General features: G+C 37.6%; 1 protein-coding gene across 2 annotated transcripts in view; it reads right to left on the bottom strand.

Moving 5' to 3' along the window:
* hps3 (HPS3 biogenesis of lysosomal organelles complex 2 subunit 1) overlaps positions 1 to 18,569 on the bottom strand; it is a 31,184-nt gene that overhangs the window by 7,659 nt on the left and 4,956 nt on the right. The window contains exons 2-13 of one of the 2 annotated variants that reach the window (XM_082139715.1): positions 16,251 to 16,472; positions 12,145 to 12,438; positions 10,397 to 10,574; positions 10,225 to 10,307; positions 9,746 to 9,932; positions 8,665 to 8,746; positions 6,849 to 7,003; positions 6,584 to 6,685; positions 4,868 to 4,976; positions 2,028 to 2,224; positions 1,783 to 1,960; positions 261 to 494 (exon numbers count right to left, since the gene is read on the bottom strand). In XM_082139715.1, coding sequence (XP_081995841.1) covers positions 261 to 494; positions 1,783 to 1,960; positions 2,028 to 2,224; positions 4,868 to 4,976; positions 6,584 to 6,685; positions 6,849 to 7,003; positions 8,665 to 8,746; positions 9,746 to 9,932; positions 10,225 to 10,307; positions 10,397 to 10,574; positions 12,145 to 12,438; positions 16,251 to 16,472 — 2,021 coding nt within the window. The remainder of the gene's footprint in view (positions 1 to 260; positions 495 to 1,782; positions 1,961 to 2,027; positions 2,225 to 4,867; positions 4,977 to 6,583; positions 6,686 to 6,848; positions 7,004 to 8,664; positions 8,747 to 9,745; positions 9,933 to 10,224; positions 10,308 to 10,396; positions 10,575 to 12,144; positions 12,439 to 16,250; positions 16,473 to 18,569) is intronic. The other variant, XM_082139716.1, reaches the window with a different exon arrangement.

The following is an 18,569-nucleotide window of genomic DNA, read 5'->3' as shown; positions in this document are numbered from 1 at the left end:
TTCCAACCTGCTTTCCATTATTGTGAAGTGACAGTAAAGATCCACTCTGCCAGCGTCGCTGTCTGTTTATTCCTTCAGAAAAAAGTGTGCTGTACTTGAGTGTGTTTAGTTTTCAGAGGGATTACGTACAGATTTGGGACAAATAACTAACAATGCTGCATAGTGTCAGCACAATAATTTTAATATAAAAGTTTAGTTTTATGTTTATAGTAAGCTAGTTTTAATGAAACATTATGGGGACGGAATTCCTGCTGAAATACCTCAGCGTGGCGGTCCATCTGCTGGCTGTAAGTGTGCAGGTCCCCCTCCCGCAGGGCCAGGGAGGCGATACACAGGGACAGGGTGATGGACGGGGCCCCGGGGGCCTCCAGCTGTCTCAGGAGGGCAATGGCCCCGTCAGGGTCAGCCTTCAGCATGGACGGGCTGCTCACAACATGAGGAAGCTGAGCAGGTTCAGCCACACTAAAGATCTCCAGGACTTTATCAGCCATGTCCTGCAACACACACAGGATGACTGTTACAACAATGTCATCATTTGATATAACCGTTACATAATAATAATTATACTTAGTTTTAAATGAGGATTTTAAAGTTGTCACAAAGATTTTGTGTAATTTCATTATTCTTAACCAATAAATAAATTCATGAAACTGAATTAAAAGGTAAATAAATACATTCTAATAATAATAATTGCAAAACTGCAAACAATACAGCGGTTAAATTTGTGTGTTCTGTGAGTTCAACCAAGAGGTCAATCTGTGCATTTTAGATCCACTATTGGTCAAATGTGTTTGTGCTATGCAAATCTGCAGGTCATAATGGAGCGGGAAGTTTAATGTGACCGTAAATTATCCCCTAAATTAAATAATTAATTAAATAAATATTCCAGGTGCAGTACAAGTTGAGCAGCATTTGAGGCAGTATTTTGATAACCACAAAACATCTTTCTGACTCATCCCTCTTTTCTTTTATATCAGACTTTTTCAAACGTTTTGATACCCAGAATCCCCAACATGTTGATCCTTTTGTGAGGGACTCACTTATTAAATATAACTGCAGCTGTCCATTTTGTGTATAAAGATATTTATACTATTAGAAAAATCCAAAGTTTGATATTATAAAGACAATTTATTTACTTACTTTTTTAAACAATTATATACACCATTTGTAAAGAAATTTTCCCCCAAATTAAATAATTTTATTCTATATTGTCATTATACTAAAGATAATTAAATGTATCCGTAACCTTTGTATTTAGCTGAAAGTTTATGTTTTTCTACCTTTTGTTAGAATAATGATAGTTGTATATATCGTTATAGTTGTATAAACCTTTAAAATAAAATAAAATAAAATAATAAAATAATGTTTTTAAATGACTGTAAAAAACTTGGTTATAGTTGTATAAACCTTTAAAATAAAATAAAATAAAAATAAAATAATGTTTTTATATGACTGTTAAAAACTTGTTTATCAATAGAATAGAATAAAATGATTGATTTCAGTCCCAGCAGAATAAAACTGTAATCATATCAAATTATATCAAATTCAAACTTTAACAGCCCTAAACATTATATTTTTGAAAACAAAAATTAAAATAAAAAAAAAATGCTTCTCCCTGTTTGAAAGCCCCCATATCAGATGATCTTTAGGCCATTTTTAGATGATTAAATTTCTACATATGCATTTGCGTAACATTGAACAGTGAATTGCGTTTTAGCAAATATTTGATGACCACTATATCAAAAAAGTCCATGTGTGAGACACAGGTGTTTCCTTCAGTACCTTGCTAAGCTCCTCCATGTTCTCCTCGTAGATCGAATGCTTCAGGAAGAAGAGAAATCCTCTACCGTACCCGTTCGAGGAGCCGCTCATGGACATATTCCTCTTAATGACATCAGTCACAGTGAGGCCTGACATCTTATAGTACGGAAGAGCCAGATGATAGTCCTTCTTATCAAACCTGCGAATGAAACATGAGATCAGAGTGTGACACAGATAATGCCTGATCCCATGAGAGCGCAGCTGACCTGCTGAAGCAGTCTCCTAAGTGAGCGCAGCTCTCCTGGAAGGCCTGCTGCAGCTGCGCTCTTGTCTCCGCAGGCTCGGGGTCGGGGTCAGGGTCCAGGAGCAGGGCTGTGCGCAGGAGCAGGTGACCTTCACTCAGCAGGTGAATGCAGCTCTGAGACGACGGGCTCGACTGCTCATATCTCCTGCTGTATTCCACCTGATGGAAACAATGAGGAACGTTTACATGCGGCATGTGGGAAACATGGGCCGTATGAAATTTAGATTCTGGATTCAGTTTTATTTAATAAATACAATTTTACAGATAAAAAGCATATCATGAAACTCATACAATTTAACACCAATTTATTAAAGTACTAAAAATGACATTTTTAGGGCCCTTTGAAATCCGTTTTTTTTTTTTTTTATTCAGCTTATTTCCCCCAAATTTCCTATGTTTTCATTTTTGGGGGGTTTCTGTTTTAATTGTTTAATTAAGTTGGCTTGGAAAAGCCAACATACTGATATTGTACTTAAGCTTATTATTATTATTCTTAGCCAAAATTTCTCCACGCTACTCCTCCGAAACTGTTCAAGCTACAACCACTGAACTCAGACTAAACCTTCAAACTGTTCTGACTCGCGTTGCCTTATCTATTTAGACTGATCTGACTTACTGTTTTCCTAAAATTGCTGAAACAAACTGGGACAAATCCCATAGACTTTCATTGTGGAATGTTCAAATTGAGCCAAGACTATTCAAACTTCAACTGCCTAAATTATAATTTTGACAGTTGGAGAGGCTCATTCGACTCTAATATTTCTAAACTGAAATTGAAAACCTTCAAACTTCATGCTTTTAAAACTTCTCCAAACTTTGGTACAAACTATCTTTCTTTCTGTCTTTCACTCTTTCTTTCTTTCTAACTTATCTATGTATCTATCTATCTATATCTGCCTGTCTGTCTTTTTAAATAATCATTCTCTTTCTTTCTTTCTTTTTAAATTATCTTCCTTTCTAACTTATCTATGTATCTATCTATACAATACTTTAAACCATGGGCGTCGGAAGAAGGAAAAAAGTGGGTGGGTCTGTGTTAAATGTTACTGGATTAAATACCATTTCATGTATTCTGGTGCCTTTTAATTAAAACAAGTAAACTAAACTCCACTTCACGTCGGGCGGTTCTTTGCCTCCACGTCATGCATTAAATGCACAGCTATCCGTGGATTATCCCGCGAATACCATGGTCATTTGCCAGCAATGACAACTTAAAGCTGTTATTGATGTTTGCAACGCAATATTTGACTGGAAGGGTACAACGGGCGGTTACTTTCGTCAGCTGCGGCTCGTTGAGAAATATAATGTAGCGATTCAGCGGAAATGGAGTTTAATTTATCAGGGCATTCCTCAAGTGGAATGGATTTGACTGACGGCGGCTCTGAAAAGTGAACAGACAAATGCGCTGAATTAGAGACGGTAAAAGTAAGTGGGTCCAATAGCATTGGTCTTAAAAAGTGGGTGGGTCTTGTCCCACCCATATACAATGGTTCCGACGCCCATGCTTTAAACTTCAAGATTTTAAAACTTTCTTTCTTTCTTTCTCTCTTTCTTTAATCCATCCAAACTAATTTTCCATTCTATCTAATATTTCTAATTTATCTCTCTCATAACAACCACCCAGAACACAATTGCAACCACCTAGCAACCACCCAGAACAATTATATGATAATTTGATCGTTTTTCATGTGACGGCAACACAATATTTTTTTGTTATAAAAGGGTAGAGAAAGATCAAATCAAGTAATAATGTAATACTTCAAACTACTTTAAACTTCTCGCTCAAACTTTTCCAAGCCAACTTAAAGTTTGTCTCGACGCACTTTCGCATCTAGTTTAATGTTAATAATCAAAAAACATGTCTAATGTATGGAATTCATAAAACTTTAACAATTTAGTAAAAATTTTACAATAATAGGGCCCTTAATTGTTTTCAGAAATTCTGTCGTCTTTTAAACATTTTCTGGATTTAACATAAACCATAAAATATTAACACTTTAATCTTTTAAAATATAAACCAAATGAACATTTAACGATTTCTTTTATTTTTTGGCAAACACAGTTGATGCCCAACATTTACTGTTAGAATATGAAATTACTTAAATTATTATGAGTCTTATTATTATTATTTACTTATTTAATTATTTATTTAATCAGCAGTGGGGGCCTGTCCACTCATGATGGGGGAGGAGAGAGAGTAACCCAATCAGCAGTATTGGCTGATGTGTTTGTTTGGGTTGATTTCAAATATCAAGTGTTCAGCAACGATTTAAAAAAAAATTATCACATACTGCACCTTTAATTTGGTTTGATGTAAGCAAATTAGCCTTAATAAAGGATTTTCTGCATGTGAGTGAAGTGAAGTGAAGTATGGTAACCCACACTCAGAATTTGTCCTCTGCATTTAACCCATCCAAGTTAGTGCACACACATTAGGAGTAGAGTAGTGAGTAGTGAACACACACACACTGCAAACCGTGACACACACACCCGGAGCAGCCTTTAAGCTGTGGCGCCCGGGGAGAGATTGGGGGTTAGGTGCCTTGCTCAAGGGTAAACCTCTGGGTTACCAGTCCGACTCGCAAACCTTTAGCCCACGACTGACACATGTGCCCATGTGTAATTTCTGTGCCATTAGTGGCAGTAAACGATTAGCATAATCGATTTCAGATATGCCCATTCATAACTGTTGTTGGACGCTTTACACGTCAATCAGAATAAGAATAAGATATAAACATCTCAACAATAGCCTGGCTCTAAAAGAGTTAGTGATAATCGAATCAATATGTGAAGCTCCAGTACTATTTCTCTGTAGAGCTGCAGTGTGGACACAGAAGTGATGACATAGAGGTTCCAGCCATGACCGCTGTCCGTCGGCTCTGTGGGTTTGGAGATGGAGATCTTCCTGGATCTGAGGAACATAGAAGACAATGATAGCAGTCAAAGGTCCTAACTGCACAGTTGCATTTACTGCTTGCGTTTTCTTAAGTTAAGGTGCCGCCACATTCACTGTTGTTTTTGGTCAATAGGAATCAACAACCATCTGGAATTATGTGTAAGGACTACAGATTTTTCTCTGCTCATTTCGCAGTTGGTCATGCAAATGTGACGCATTGACCAACAGAAAGCCGCTTGGTTTAAAAGTGATTTCTGGTAAACTGTGCTTCATACTTTACTAATGACAATAGACAATTGACCAGTTTTGCCCCCAAAAAGTTTAATGAATTTCAATGAAATTTCACTAATGTGACTGCACCTTCTGTCAGTATTCTAGGTCATTAAACAAATAATACCAATAAAACACACTTAAAGGGGTCATGATGCATTTTATTTTATTTATATATATATATATACAGTAACATGTTCCTCAAGCTTCACTTATAATGTTTATACATATATATGCGGAAAAACAATTCTTTTCAATCTTCATTCTGAGCCTCTGTCTGAAATGATCAGTTTTTAAGGCGCGGCTCCTTTAAGGCTAGTCAGTAAACGGCCACTGTTATAATTGGCTAACGTCACACTGCATAGGAAACAGTCTCAGCACTCACTGGCTATTGCACGCGAGTAAGTGTTTTGAGAACATTATCCATATAAAACCCTCATTTGCATTATGAAATCATTGAATTATGGTTTGTAATGCAGCTGCTGTCAGATCCAATATAGTCGCTGCTTTCTTTGCGAACTCTCCATTACACTGTGCCTCGATTACAAAACAAAATGCTCCGAACAAACATATAATCCTCTGATGTGAACCGGGACACCATTAAAATAAACCAAGTCTGTACAGAGACGCAAACACACTGTTTAAACTGAGCGCGCATCTGTATACAGTATCAGTGTAGACAGCGTCAGTGATTATAATAGGTTTTATTTGCTTTTGACTTTTTAGGGTTAGGGTTATATGGTCTCACATCCAGTGTAGACACATCAGTCAGCCGTTAAGTGACGCCAGTGGGCGGAGTCTATGCTGAGATGGTGTATCACTATTCGTCGATGTCTTGCTCTGGAGGAAATCATATGCAAATGTATTTTCGTGTGTTGCGCCACAGATCCCGCAATATCAAAACAAGCCGTTTTTGGAGCTTTATTAAATAAATTCTTTGTTTATAATGAGGAGGATGTTTTAAGCTATATAAATCTTGCAGGGTGTTTTAATAGTATAAAGACCCCCTCTATATCAAAAGATCAAGGCACATTTGATTTCTAATGTCATGACCCCTTTAAATGGAGGGACAACGAATTACTTGTTAATTTTCCAGACTGAAAGGGGTTGTAGGATTAGTACAGCTGTGGTTGGTTAAATTCAGCTATATAGTGTTAAAGTGTTCTCTACATAAGAGGAAGTCATGAACCATACTGAGAGGTTCTTGTCTCATTTATGATGAAGTCACGTCTGAACAAAACTGAGATGTTATGAAGGACTGCATGCAGGGAACACTCACAGTGGGTTAGGAGGAGTTTTAGGGCTTGTTTCAGAGCGGCCCACTGTTAGGATCATGCTACTCGCTAACTTACAGGAAGGACCTGGACAGAAGGCTTTCCAGAGTCGGCGTTGAGGACGGCTCTAGACCTACAGCTACTAAAATGCCTGTCAGGGCCCTGAGTTCCCTCGATTCACTACAATAAGAGTTACAGGCCGTGTTTACTCAGTGCACTACCATTCACCTACAAACCAAACAAGCAACGTCATACTGAAAGAATCAAGCAGTCAAAACGTAAGTTCATGCACTCTGAAATGTGTACTCAGGATATAAACGTGATCGTGAACAAGCACACGTACGTGTTTTTGCGGGCTGATCTCTCGATGTCCTCTTTGCTGTCCACGTCTGCTGCTGTCAGGAGAACAACATGATTCCCATCCTGACAGAGAACCTTGAGTCCGATGAAGAGCTGGATCCTCAGAGCGCACACCTCCATCGTGGAGGGTGGACAGGCCTGATGGGACAGCGCTCACATATTCAGACAACTAGTTCTGAAGTCAATATGAGTGGTTTGCATGGCCTTGATTCGAGAGTCGCTTTACCACAGTTGGTTCTAAGAACGGTGAGGAACTCTTACAGTTATACTTTAACTTGAGCTTGTTTCGGCACGATTACAAACCGTTCTCGCTCCTCAGTTGCCTCTATGTGTTCTGGTAGAATGCGTGCACATGTCTATTCCCTGCCTACCAGTTTCTCTCTGTATCTGGCCAAGCGCACTATTTGAGCGGCGTAAACACAAGTTAATAGAGGGTATGCGCGTGACATCACGGTCAGCCGGAGTGACTGCAGTCACACACACTGAGAGGCAGAAACACTGAGCGACAGTGTTTTTCAGCGTGAATGCCGTGAAAAACACACTAAACACATCTAAAACAGGAAAGAGCTTTGAGAACTAGATTTGACAAGGAATCTGAGGTATATTTTTACAGACTGCTTAAAACTACAGAACACAGAAGAAAATGGATCACTGTAATTCACGGAAACAACAGGATCCAGGCAGTGAAAGGTGAATTTGCAGTTATCATTTTGTCTCGATATGTTGAATTTTGGAGTAAGATTATACCCTATATTGTATTGTTATATATTGTATTGAAAACTCCTCAATTCAATATTTACCATCTTCTATTCTGCATAATTGGACATTTTTAAATAAACACAGACAAAAAAACTAAGTTTTAGGGCTGGATGATATATACAGTATAACATTGATATAAGTGATCACACAGATTTAGACCTATATTGTGTTTATATAAAGCGTTCACAGGCAAATTTGCTTTATTTATTTCCCCGGCGTCGAAATAAGGCACATATAAATGTCAGGAAACACGACTGTCAATATCACTGGATCACTGGATCTTTGGTAAGTTGTGAGGAACACTATATTCGAGTCCAACCTTTAATTTAAACTGATAATCGTTTGTTTTACTGGTGTTTTCACAGTTTCCCCTGTTAACTCCAGTCACACAGCAGCTCTTCTGCCACTCAGTCCGGCTGAGGGAGCGTGATCCGGCGGGAAAGTGACATCAATGCAAAACCTCTATAGAAGTTAGAAATATCTGATCATTCTCCATTTGGCCGCTATTTACATCTCATACCGTCTGTAAACTTTTGTATTACAATGCAAAGAGCGCCATTATCAGTCCCACAGCAGAAAAAGAAACCGTATCCGTACTGGCTGGGTCGGATCGGCACAGAATCAAATAATTATACAATGAGAATGGTTTGGCCCGACGGTGGAAAAGTGGCTTTGGCGTCTTGCTAAAGATGCAGTCACATTACCAGATTCGGATTAAAGGCGAAATCCAGTCATTTCAATAGGAATCCGTGCAATTGGGAATTTTAAGTAATGTGACCACACTGTCGAGATATGACTTAAGTCCCTCCTTCTGATTAGGTTTACGGGACATTTTCAGCCATTTTGTCTGATCTGGCAGTTGAAAATCTGACGTAAAGTAATAGCACACAAGCCACATGATGTATCATTCAAGTTCGAAGCACAAACGGTGCAAGACTTCCACTGAGGGGTTTTAATAGTAGCACTGAGTTTGAAGACCGTCAGGGAAAAAAAAAGAGAAAATATACAAAAACAGGGAAACCCATGATGACTTGTGTTACCTTCATGGTGGTGTCGATGTATGGGTCATCGACCCGAGCCGCTACCGCACTGCACCTGACGGTGAAACACTGGAGAGCATTCCTACAGTAAACATAACCACAAACGATTAAGACCAACTTCTTTGTTTTATGCTAAAAGTCGGCATGAAATGGAAATTCACCTCATCTATTTTCTAGATGCATGATATTATGAACGACTCATTTTTTTGGGCCTTATAATTTTACATTTAAAATGTCATAACTTCATCTTTCGGTGACAGGACAGACTTCTCTATTAACATATGCCGGACTTCTCAAATTTTTTTTGTCTGCATAAACTCTCCTCATTTTTACAATCAACTGAAAGCTTGTATTAAAGTCTTCATGAGATTTAAGTTGCGCTGGTCTTTGCTTCTCTATCTGTATATCTGAGTGAAACACTTCAGGAACAAAAACAAATGTGGGCGGGTTCCTGAAGTGAAAAAATGTTGATTTTGTCCGTGTGGAGTTGATTGGATGGTTGTGGTTTGCTTTTGGCTGATCTCATGTGATTGACAGGTTATAGCCCCGCCCTCATCATCAGAGAAGAGATGCTGCAAGAGGAAGTTATTCTCATCCAAGATTACCAGGAACATGTATTTAAAACAATAATGATGTGCACAGATAAATCATTTATAATAAATACTGCAATATCCCATTAATAACGTAATGACATAATGACTTTAAGATTTGCCTTCATCCAATCAACAACAGATAAATTGAACCAAGTCCCAATCCTACATGCTTTTCTTTTTTGATAATCTGTTTTGCTCAGATGTATATCACAACATGGTAGAAAAGATCTGTCATTACTTCCATTACACTGAGAAATGAATGCTGTGTATACTGCTCTTTAGTACAAATATATAAATATAAATGCCAACATTTGACCAATCACAGTGAGCTATGGAACAATACATAAGACAAAATAAGAGCGTGAAAAACCTGTTCATCTCACTATGTACTGTATCACAACAGACAAAGACAGGAATCATTAACCTTAGTTTATCAGTCAAGAAGAGCCGTATGTGTACAGTGAACAGCGGGAATGTATCCGCCCTACCTGGTGATGATGTAGAGGAACTGGTCACTAAGCACAGCCTGGTGGGTCTTTTCTGGGTACTGGTAGGTAGACACGAGCTCCACGGCGTTCTTCACGCTGTACATGTAGCCGGTGTTCGGCAACGAGAAGAAAACAAACATACAAGTAGGTTCCCCAACTGTGGAGATGGAGGCTTCTTCCCGTTTACCTGTGTACCAGAGAGAGGTGTGAGTGAACGAAGCTCACTATGGGCACTAATTTAAGGATCTAAGCACATGGTCTAAAGCGCAGGGCGCAAGGGCACTTAGTACGTGTCCAAATCCACTTTTGCTAGTTTTAAGATGGGAAAAATGGTCTGCGCTCCCGGTGCAAGGTCTAAAAGTGTTGTCACTATTCTCTTAATGAGTAATGGGTGTGTTTTGGGCGTAACGTGGAATAAACCAATCAGATTCTCATCTTCTACTCCCTTTAAAAGCCAGTTGCGCTCGCCAACGACTTACCAGTAAACATGGGGTGGAGCTGTAGGGAATGCAAATGTGTCTCCTCAACACTGCAACCTTGGAAGAAATCAGGCGCAAACCTCCTAGACAGGGCAAACTAGAGAGGTGACGTCTGACAAACACACACACCACATTCAGAAAGCAGCTCATTTTCTTAAGCTCTTCATTATACCTGAATAAGATGTAAACCACGCTCATGTCTCCTCGGCTCTCCGCCTCCATACCAGTCCACTCCAGAACCAGAGAGAGGCCACACTCCTGGGCTTCATTACCCAACATCTCCTGATGCTTCGGGAACAGAAAGAAGTCCTCTTGCTCATGGAGGGGGCTGAATCCATCTTTTTTCATCTCTAGAAAAAAAAATATATAAAAAGGTAGGAAATAACACTGTTGCAACTCGTTTCGCAAAAGCATTGCAAGTCAAAGTAGATCGTAGAGATCTTCAGTGTCAGGGGTTTCTACTGTCAAGATAAGACCAAAGTATATTTCCTTTTTTGTTTTTTTTTAAATGCAAAACATACTTTGGGCTTTAACTCATCCTTCCTTCGGGTCATTTTGACCCAGAAAATATTTGTGATAAAATTGGTGATCGGAGGGGTCCAAGACCCCAGGACTTTTGTCGCACTTCAACCACGAATACACAAAAAGAAAACGTATGGATTCGAGGAGTTTTGTGGTTTAAATGTAAGAAAGTAACAAATCCTTCCCTCGCGGGTCAATTTGCCCCCCATTGTAATGAATGGAATGCAAGGAATGCTTCAGTTCACATAGAAAAACCAAAAATGCTCAAAATTCAAACAAAAAATGCTAAAACTTTACCAAAAAATTATTTTATAATGTCTACATGTGTATCTGAACGCATACTGAATGAAGTGGCTTTAGGACCCAGCGGAACAGCTAATTTTCTCCATATAGAGCTATAAGGCCATCTAGTGGCAAGAGTCATGAAATATCATGTTATTTTCTTTTTCTTTCACAAGAGGTCGGCAAAGACACCCAATGTAAGATATTTTGAGCTGAATTAAAGGAGAACTCCGGTCAATTTTAACATTGAGCTCATTTTTTTGTAAATTTGGAGTGCTATCAGTACAGAGAACAACGACAAAAATCGGTGTTGCCTACACCGTGTTATCCTCTTTTTAAAATTTGCACCCTGTTGACTTCAATGGGGCAAGTTTTAAACCTGCTTTTAGCCTCTTAACATCCTTGATGTGTCATTACAAGTGCCCAGCCATTGTGAGTGATTCCTTCAGAGTGAACACGGTGAATCTGACTGCAGTAGATGTGAAAGGTATGAATAAAAATGATGTTAATTCAGCCAGCGCACATACCTGTATTTTCTTCCTGTTTTCGGTCGAAGTCCACAGTAGTCGATTGTCGAGTTCACGCACGTGATAACCTATGCCGTTGTTCTCTGTACTGACAGCACTCCAAATGTACAAAAAAATTAGCTCAATGTTAAAATTGACCGGAGTTCTCCTTTAAAAGGTTTAGGCATGAAATTGTGAGTTATTTTGAATTTAACTTGAAATAATGTGAGGAATGTGCTTAAATTACTAATTTACTATTTATTTATTATTTATTGATCAAATTAATAAAAGGTAAATAAAATGAAAAATAACAAATAAATCTCCCAAAAAATTCCATTAAAAAAAAATGATCTAAAAGAAATAAAAAAAAGCTTTCTGGATAAAAGAAAAAAAGTATAATTTTAGAACTTCGGGTCATTTTGACCCGCGAGGGAAACGTGTTACAGAGCGCGAGGGAAGGATGAGGGTTAGGTTTATGATGCATATGAGAAGTACATTTAATTTAAGTTGTTTTTTGCCATTTTTCTTAAGACTTTATTAGATAGTACAGTGAAGAGGAAAGGAATGGGAGAGGAGAGAGGGGAACTGTTCATACTAGCTCTGATAATACCTGCATCTTCATCTAAGCTGGTTTCAGTCATGATATCTTCTGGCAGCAGTGAGTGTTGCTCTGCTGTGTTGTCCAGGCTGCTCTTCTGCTGCGGGGTGAGCTTCACCACCAGGACCTCCAGCTCTGTTTGAAGGGCCACGTATCCAGCACAGAAGGCCACCTGAGATGGGCTCCAGCCCTGGATGTGAAGGATGAGGACCCTCTCGAAGTCCAGCACAGAGAACTGCTCGCTCAGCGTCTGCCGCTTCAGACTGAAGACCACCAAACTCTTGGCACAGCCCACTAGAAGATCACCTAAAGCAACAGAGGACTCAGTTACAGTACATGCATCTCAGGTAAATGTGCAGAGTGAACTGTGAGTAAACCATTGGTAGGTCAACTCCCTTGTGTATGTGAACATAAGCTGAGTCCCGATCCTCCGAAGGCCGAATGCATCACAACGGCGTGGCAAACGTCCCAATTCTAAGCCTTCTTCGAATGTGGCCTAAAAATGCAACCTTCTTTTCCTGGGAGGATTGAACGAATGGATCCTTCACAGCCTAGCCCATCCCAAGAGTCATTGGGCACCGGTGATGATTGAATTATTTTTTTTATTTTTTGAGAAAATGCCAGATTACACTCCTTATTGTAAGTATTGTTGGGTCAGGGCTCGACAATAAAGACTGCACAAAGGGGAACCAGCAAAAACGACACTTGGGACATGTGATTGAACTGTCACGTGCCCAATCGGGCCAGTACTGCATCGTCACAAAAGTTTATCATTTGCACACGTTTTTAAGCCTTGCCAATTAAAATATTGCGCAAGAAGACGTGAAAGAGAACTCAATTCAGTACTCACACACATCCGGAGCGTGCGCCTAGAAAGCCCCTCTCAGACAGCGCGCGAATGCTGAATTGAGTTCTCTTTCAAGTCTTCGTACACTTAGAAATATTTACACAAAATTGTCACAATGCCTGTTTGTTTCAGTGTATCCTCGTAAACATAGTCTGTTATGTCTTACGTGAACGTAAACAGCAGAGAAATAAAGTGCATGTGTATCAGTATATTGGATCTGTGCAGCTCTTAAAGTGACAGCAGCCTAATAACCCAGCTGCTGTTTTTAATGTTAATCAAACAACAAAGGACAAAAAAAAAAAAAAAACAAAAAAAAAAAAATCACTCACTACTTTTGACTGAATAACTTTTATAACTTTTTAAATTTATGCAGAGAAGACTATACAGTGTTATTTTACATTTGATTATTCAACTTCTGTACCTGAAAACTACTGTTACACCCTGAAGAGCATGAAAAGCAATGCTTATTTAATTTCTATGTTTTGTTTTACTGTATTTATTTGTGCTATTGCTATCGTAATTTTATTATTTGATCTTATTTTATTACTGACAGGCCCGTTCACACCAAGAATGATTACTATAAAGATAACGATAATGAAACGGTGTCACTCAGCAGTTGGCTGGTAACATTATTATGAATTCTAACAATGCATGAATGTGAACGATGCTCGGTAGTTGACAGGCCGGCGCTTCAATCGTAACGAAAGTTTAAGCTTTGACAAGACGATGCGATAGGGTAATTTCATTACTCTTGCTGTGAGGAAAGTTGTGTGTGCGCACACATCTGAAGCATGCTTCATTAGCCCAGTAAACATAGTCGGTTATGTCTTATATTGGATCCGTGCATTCCCTCTTAAAGAGACAGCAGCCTAATAAACCTGTGCTGTGTTTTTAATGTTCATCGAAAAACAAAGGAAAATAAAAAATAAAAAAAATTCTCTCACTGCTCTTGACTGAATAACTTTTGTAACTTTATTAAGAATTAATTAATAAGGATGTTTAATTTTTACTGCGAAGACTATGCAGTGTCAATTTACATTCGCTTGCTTTATTAAATTCCAGTAACTGAAAACTACTCAGAACTAGGCTACCAGAAAAACCTGAAAAGCTTATTTCAAATTATAATTATTTATTTCATTTGTATCTTTGTTATATTGTATTTATTTGTGCTCTTGCTTGTAATTTGATTATTTGTTCTTGTTTACTGCTTACTTGTCTTTTACAATGTGTTGAATGTATATTAGTATGTAGTAGTATATATTAGTATTAGTAGAATTGTGCATTTTCACCGGTATCAAAAATTTTGGTGTCATTATTGCCTGTTTTTGCAAAAACAGTTTCATAGCCGCTAAAAAACATTTATGGTCGGTAAATTTTCTTAAGTCACCAGCCATTGGCAGGTGTAGCAAAAAGTTAGTTTTAGACCCTGGTTATCTGTATAGTTATCGTTCTTGATGGGAACGGGCCTTTAGGCTAGTAGTTTTTGGAGTCATAGCCTTATTTATTAAGGTTATGGGCCAAAAACAATGAAAGCAATAACTAGGCCTGTTTTATTTGAATTATTTATTACTTTTTTGTTGTGGGGCCAGTCAAAATGTTAACCACTGGCCCAACTGGGACAGTAAAAAAAATCCTTAGCGTTGATCTAATATCTAACCATACAAATGTTGTTGTTTTTTTTTGTTTTTTTAAATGGTTCAATTTCTTTTAAAAGCTGTTCAAATATTGATACCTTATCGTATAAATATCCATCACATATTGATATCTTATAAATATGTGATTTTATATATAATTTATACTCTTTATTATATACAGAAATGGACCATGGTGAACATATTTAGGCGGGTTGTGAATCCTGTTTAGTTTTCAGACAGTTGAATATAACTTTCATAAAAGTCCAGTACACACGTTACTAAGCTCAGTCCGTCCGACCTTGGAAGGACGCAGCCTCTGAATTGGGACACAGCTTGAGAGTCCATAAGCAGCCTGACATGTTGACTTCTGGCTTAACCAATGGTGTGAGTTTGGGGGACGTCCCATTTGTCTGAACTTCTTCAATGTATTTGTAATGTTATACTTGTCTGAAGTGTTAAACGCAGGTGTTTAGACTATGGATATATAGTAGGGCTGGGTAAAAAAAATTTGATTTCTCGATTTTAATCGATTCTCATTTTAACGAAACGATATCAATTCTTAAGTCCCAAGAATCGATTAGTCATCCTGTTTTCAGTTGATGAATGAATGGAACATTGTTGCGCGCATCCCATCCAATTAATCACAATAATCTTTGTGCTTTGCTATTATTGATATGAAACAAAGTCTCAGATTTCAAATTACGTCCATTTTCTTGCGAAATTCAAGAACATAATTACCGTTTTGGCGTGAGATCGCTCTGACTCAGCTCTAGAGAAGCAGCACATGATCTTCTCTTCCGCCTTAATAATACCAGTTACCGCGCGAAATAAACATGAATGAGCATCTGAAAGTGTGTTAAAAGATAGAGTACAACTTATCGAAGTCCGTATCATGTCACATGGAATCGCTCAGTGTTTCAACCGTGGAAAGACGTTAGTAAACAATGTCATGTAACGTCACATTTACCTCAGAAAAACCATATCCAGTGACCAAAACTCGTCAGTCAGCGAGAAGAATTAACTCTAGAGAGGAGCATTTTGTTAAATATATGCACCATATTAATTATAATTTTTAATGTTCTTCAATATTTAAAGGTATAGCGGAGGATCTTTCCAAATTTTAGATAAGACCCGCCCTCTCCACTTTTTGAAAAGTTTGATTGATTCACCAGAATGATTGACAATTAGGAGGACCAATAGTTTAGACTACCCACCAGGAAGTAAAACATCCTCCGCTATACCTTTAATGCATGTTTGAATAAATCTGGAAAGTTTTTTATGACCATTTAAATTTTTATATAATTTCATATAACTTTATTATTATAAAAATAAGTAAAAGTGTATTTTAAGTGTTTGTATACAAATCAGTAAATTTTTTACCTTAACAATATTATAGTTGGCTAATGAAGCCTATAGGCCACAACTGACTCCCATAGTTTACAATAATAGTTAAGGGATTTGTTTTCCTTGAGAAAATTTGCAATGTATTGTACCTGATATCCAAAATAATCAATATTGAATCGAATCGAATTGTAAAATTTGTGTCAATACCCAGCCCTAATATATAGAGCATCGTAGTTTGAAACACCATGCTAAAGCGAGTTGATTGTGTTTGTTTTCCGTGCACGTGTTCTCACCGGTAACACTGCAGCATGCCATACAGAGCGGCGGCTCAAACAGAGGGATTTCGATGATCTCCATCTGCTCTTTGGGAGCTCCGCGGAAGGACGAGCCCCGCAGGAGGTGACCCAACAGACGCACCCCGACGCGAGTCTTCTCGACAGCCTGGTACCTCCAGTTAGTGTAGGCCCTGAGATAAGTGGCCTTGTTCTTCTCTTCAATAGTGACTAGATAGTCCCCTGAGAACAAAAACAGACAAACACCACTGACTCAAAAAACATACATGACTGCACACTTACTGTGGAAAAGAGTACTATAAAGAACCACCTTTTTTGGACATTAGAAGTTTTTAATATTGTAATGTGATGGTTTTCGGACATGGTGCCATATTATACACAGCTACAATTTTGCACGGTTTTCCAATGGTATTATTTTAAATGAACACAAATCGCATGATAAACGAATAATCAGTAACATCTATTCCCATCATGGCGCCCCTTGTGAAAAAGAAGTGCACTTTTATTTATTGTGCAACTGCATTGAACTTCAAATCTTAAAGTTTAAACAACTGCACTTAGAGGCAATGCAATGTTAATAAAATAAAATGCATCTTAACACACTTAAGTACACTTTTAAAAAGTGCACTTTGTAATAATGTCACATTAAGCTTTTACTTGAAATCATGTTTCAGTAACTGTTTGTCCCGTGGTAAAGATGAACACTTATTTTGATGTGTTGACTAACATGCTAAAGCACATGCAAAGAACTTGTTTATAATTATGTAGAGTGTGTTTTTTGTATTACATTTAAAGTGAACATATTTTAAATGTACTAAACTACAACTTCATCATGACAAATGTGTGTATACATTTAAATCATGAAATACAACTTTCAATAAAAATTACATTTTGATTTGCACCCATATGAACATTTTGGCCGACACCGATAACCGATAATTCTTAATATTTAAAAAGCTGATAACCAATATATTGGCAGATAAATCTAAATCCAAAGTTTTATATAATTTTTGAGAGCCTGATTACAAAAACAAAAGTCTCATCATTAAAAGCCACATCCCAAGCACACAATTACAGTGTTCTCATAATTTTACGTAGCTTAGGCTAGACTTGCACTGAACACTTAGGTAAAGTTGGTTTTATATTCGATATTCGCACATTCGCGGACTTCCGCGTTCAATAACTCGTGAACTAAACGTTGTTGCTACAGAAAACACCTATCACATATAACTACAAATAAAACACCAGAAGCTACAACATAATTTTCCTCAAAACGATCTTTCCTTCGCACTGGACAAAATACATTATCTCTATGCGCAGGCTGCTAAGAAGGGACCATCTGCAAAGTGCAAACCCGAAGGAAAGCTCGTTATGAGGAAGATTTAAATATTAAAACAATGTTATTTGTGTAGTAACAATATTCAGCTCACGAGATATGGAACCAACTTTACCCAAGTTGCAGACTTGATCATGTAGGACCTCAGTGCCACATACGTGGACAGCACCATGAACATAGTCAAGTAAAAAAAAAAAAAGTTGCCAACCAGGGTAAAAATAGTTTCAGGTTTGATATTTGCTGCGTATTCACCTAGACTGCTTTAGTGTACTTTTGTGTAGGCTACTGTACATACAGTACACAAATATGTTTTATGTAAAAGTTACAGTAATTCACCAAAGGGATTTCTTTCATGTTCCAAAGGTAGTGCTTTCCTATTGACCAGACTGACTTACTACAGGTGAAATTTTGACAATACCTCCTTTACTGTACGTACAATAAACAAATAAGTTTAAGAAAAAATTACTTTAATTCACCTAAAGTATTTTTTCATGTTCCAAAGCAGGGCTCTCCAACCTTTTTTCATTTGAGAGCTACTTTTTAAAAATGAAAGTGGCCGAGAGCTACTCACGTAATACAATACTTAAATCTCTTAAATAATGTCTCATAACTCTCATATTTACAACTATCCAAACTGTTTTAGACCTAAAATAGTTTTTGTAGGCCTATATATGTCACCCTTAAATGTCAGAGATAAAAGAAAAATTTATAGAAAATTGTACTTTGCATATTATACCCTAAAAACACATAATTATTGTTGATTTTATAGTGCATGATAACTAGAGATGAAATGGCATGAAAATTTCATTTCATGATTATAGTGACCAAAATGATCACGGTTATCACAGAGTCCTGTTTAAAAAGTACTAATACTACACAATAAAATCAATTCACCAAGTTTAATGTCGAAAACCAGCAAATAACAAATAAAATCAGCATCAATATGCACTTTTTGTTTACATAAACATTAAAATAATAACATA

Source organism: Leuciscus leuciscus (genome assembly GCF_965113295.1).
Source record: "Leuciscus leuciscus genome assembly, chromosome: 15".
In the NCBI taxonomy this organism is placed as follows: domain Eukaryota; kingdom Metazoa; phylum Chordata; class Actinopteri; order Cypriniformes; family Leuciscidae; genus Leuciscus; species Leuciscus leuciscus.
This window is presented reverse-complemented; position numbering and strand designations above follow the sequence as displayed.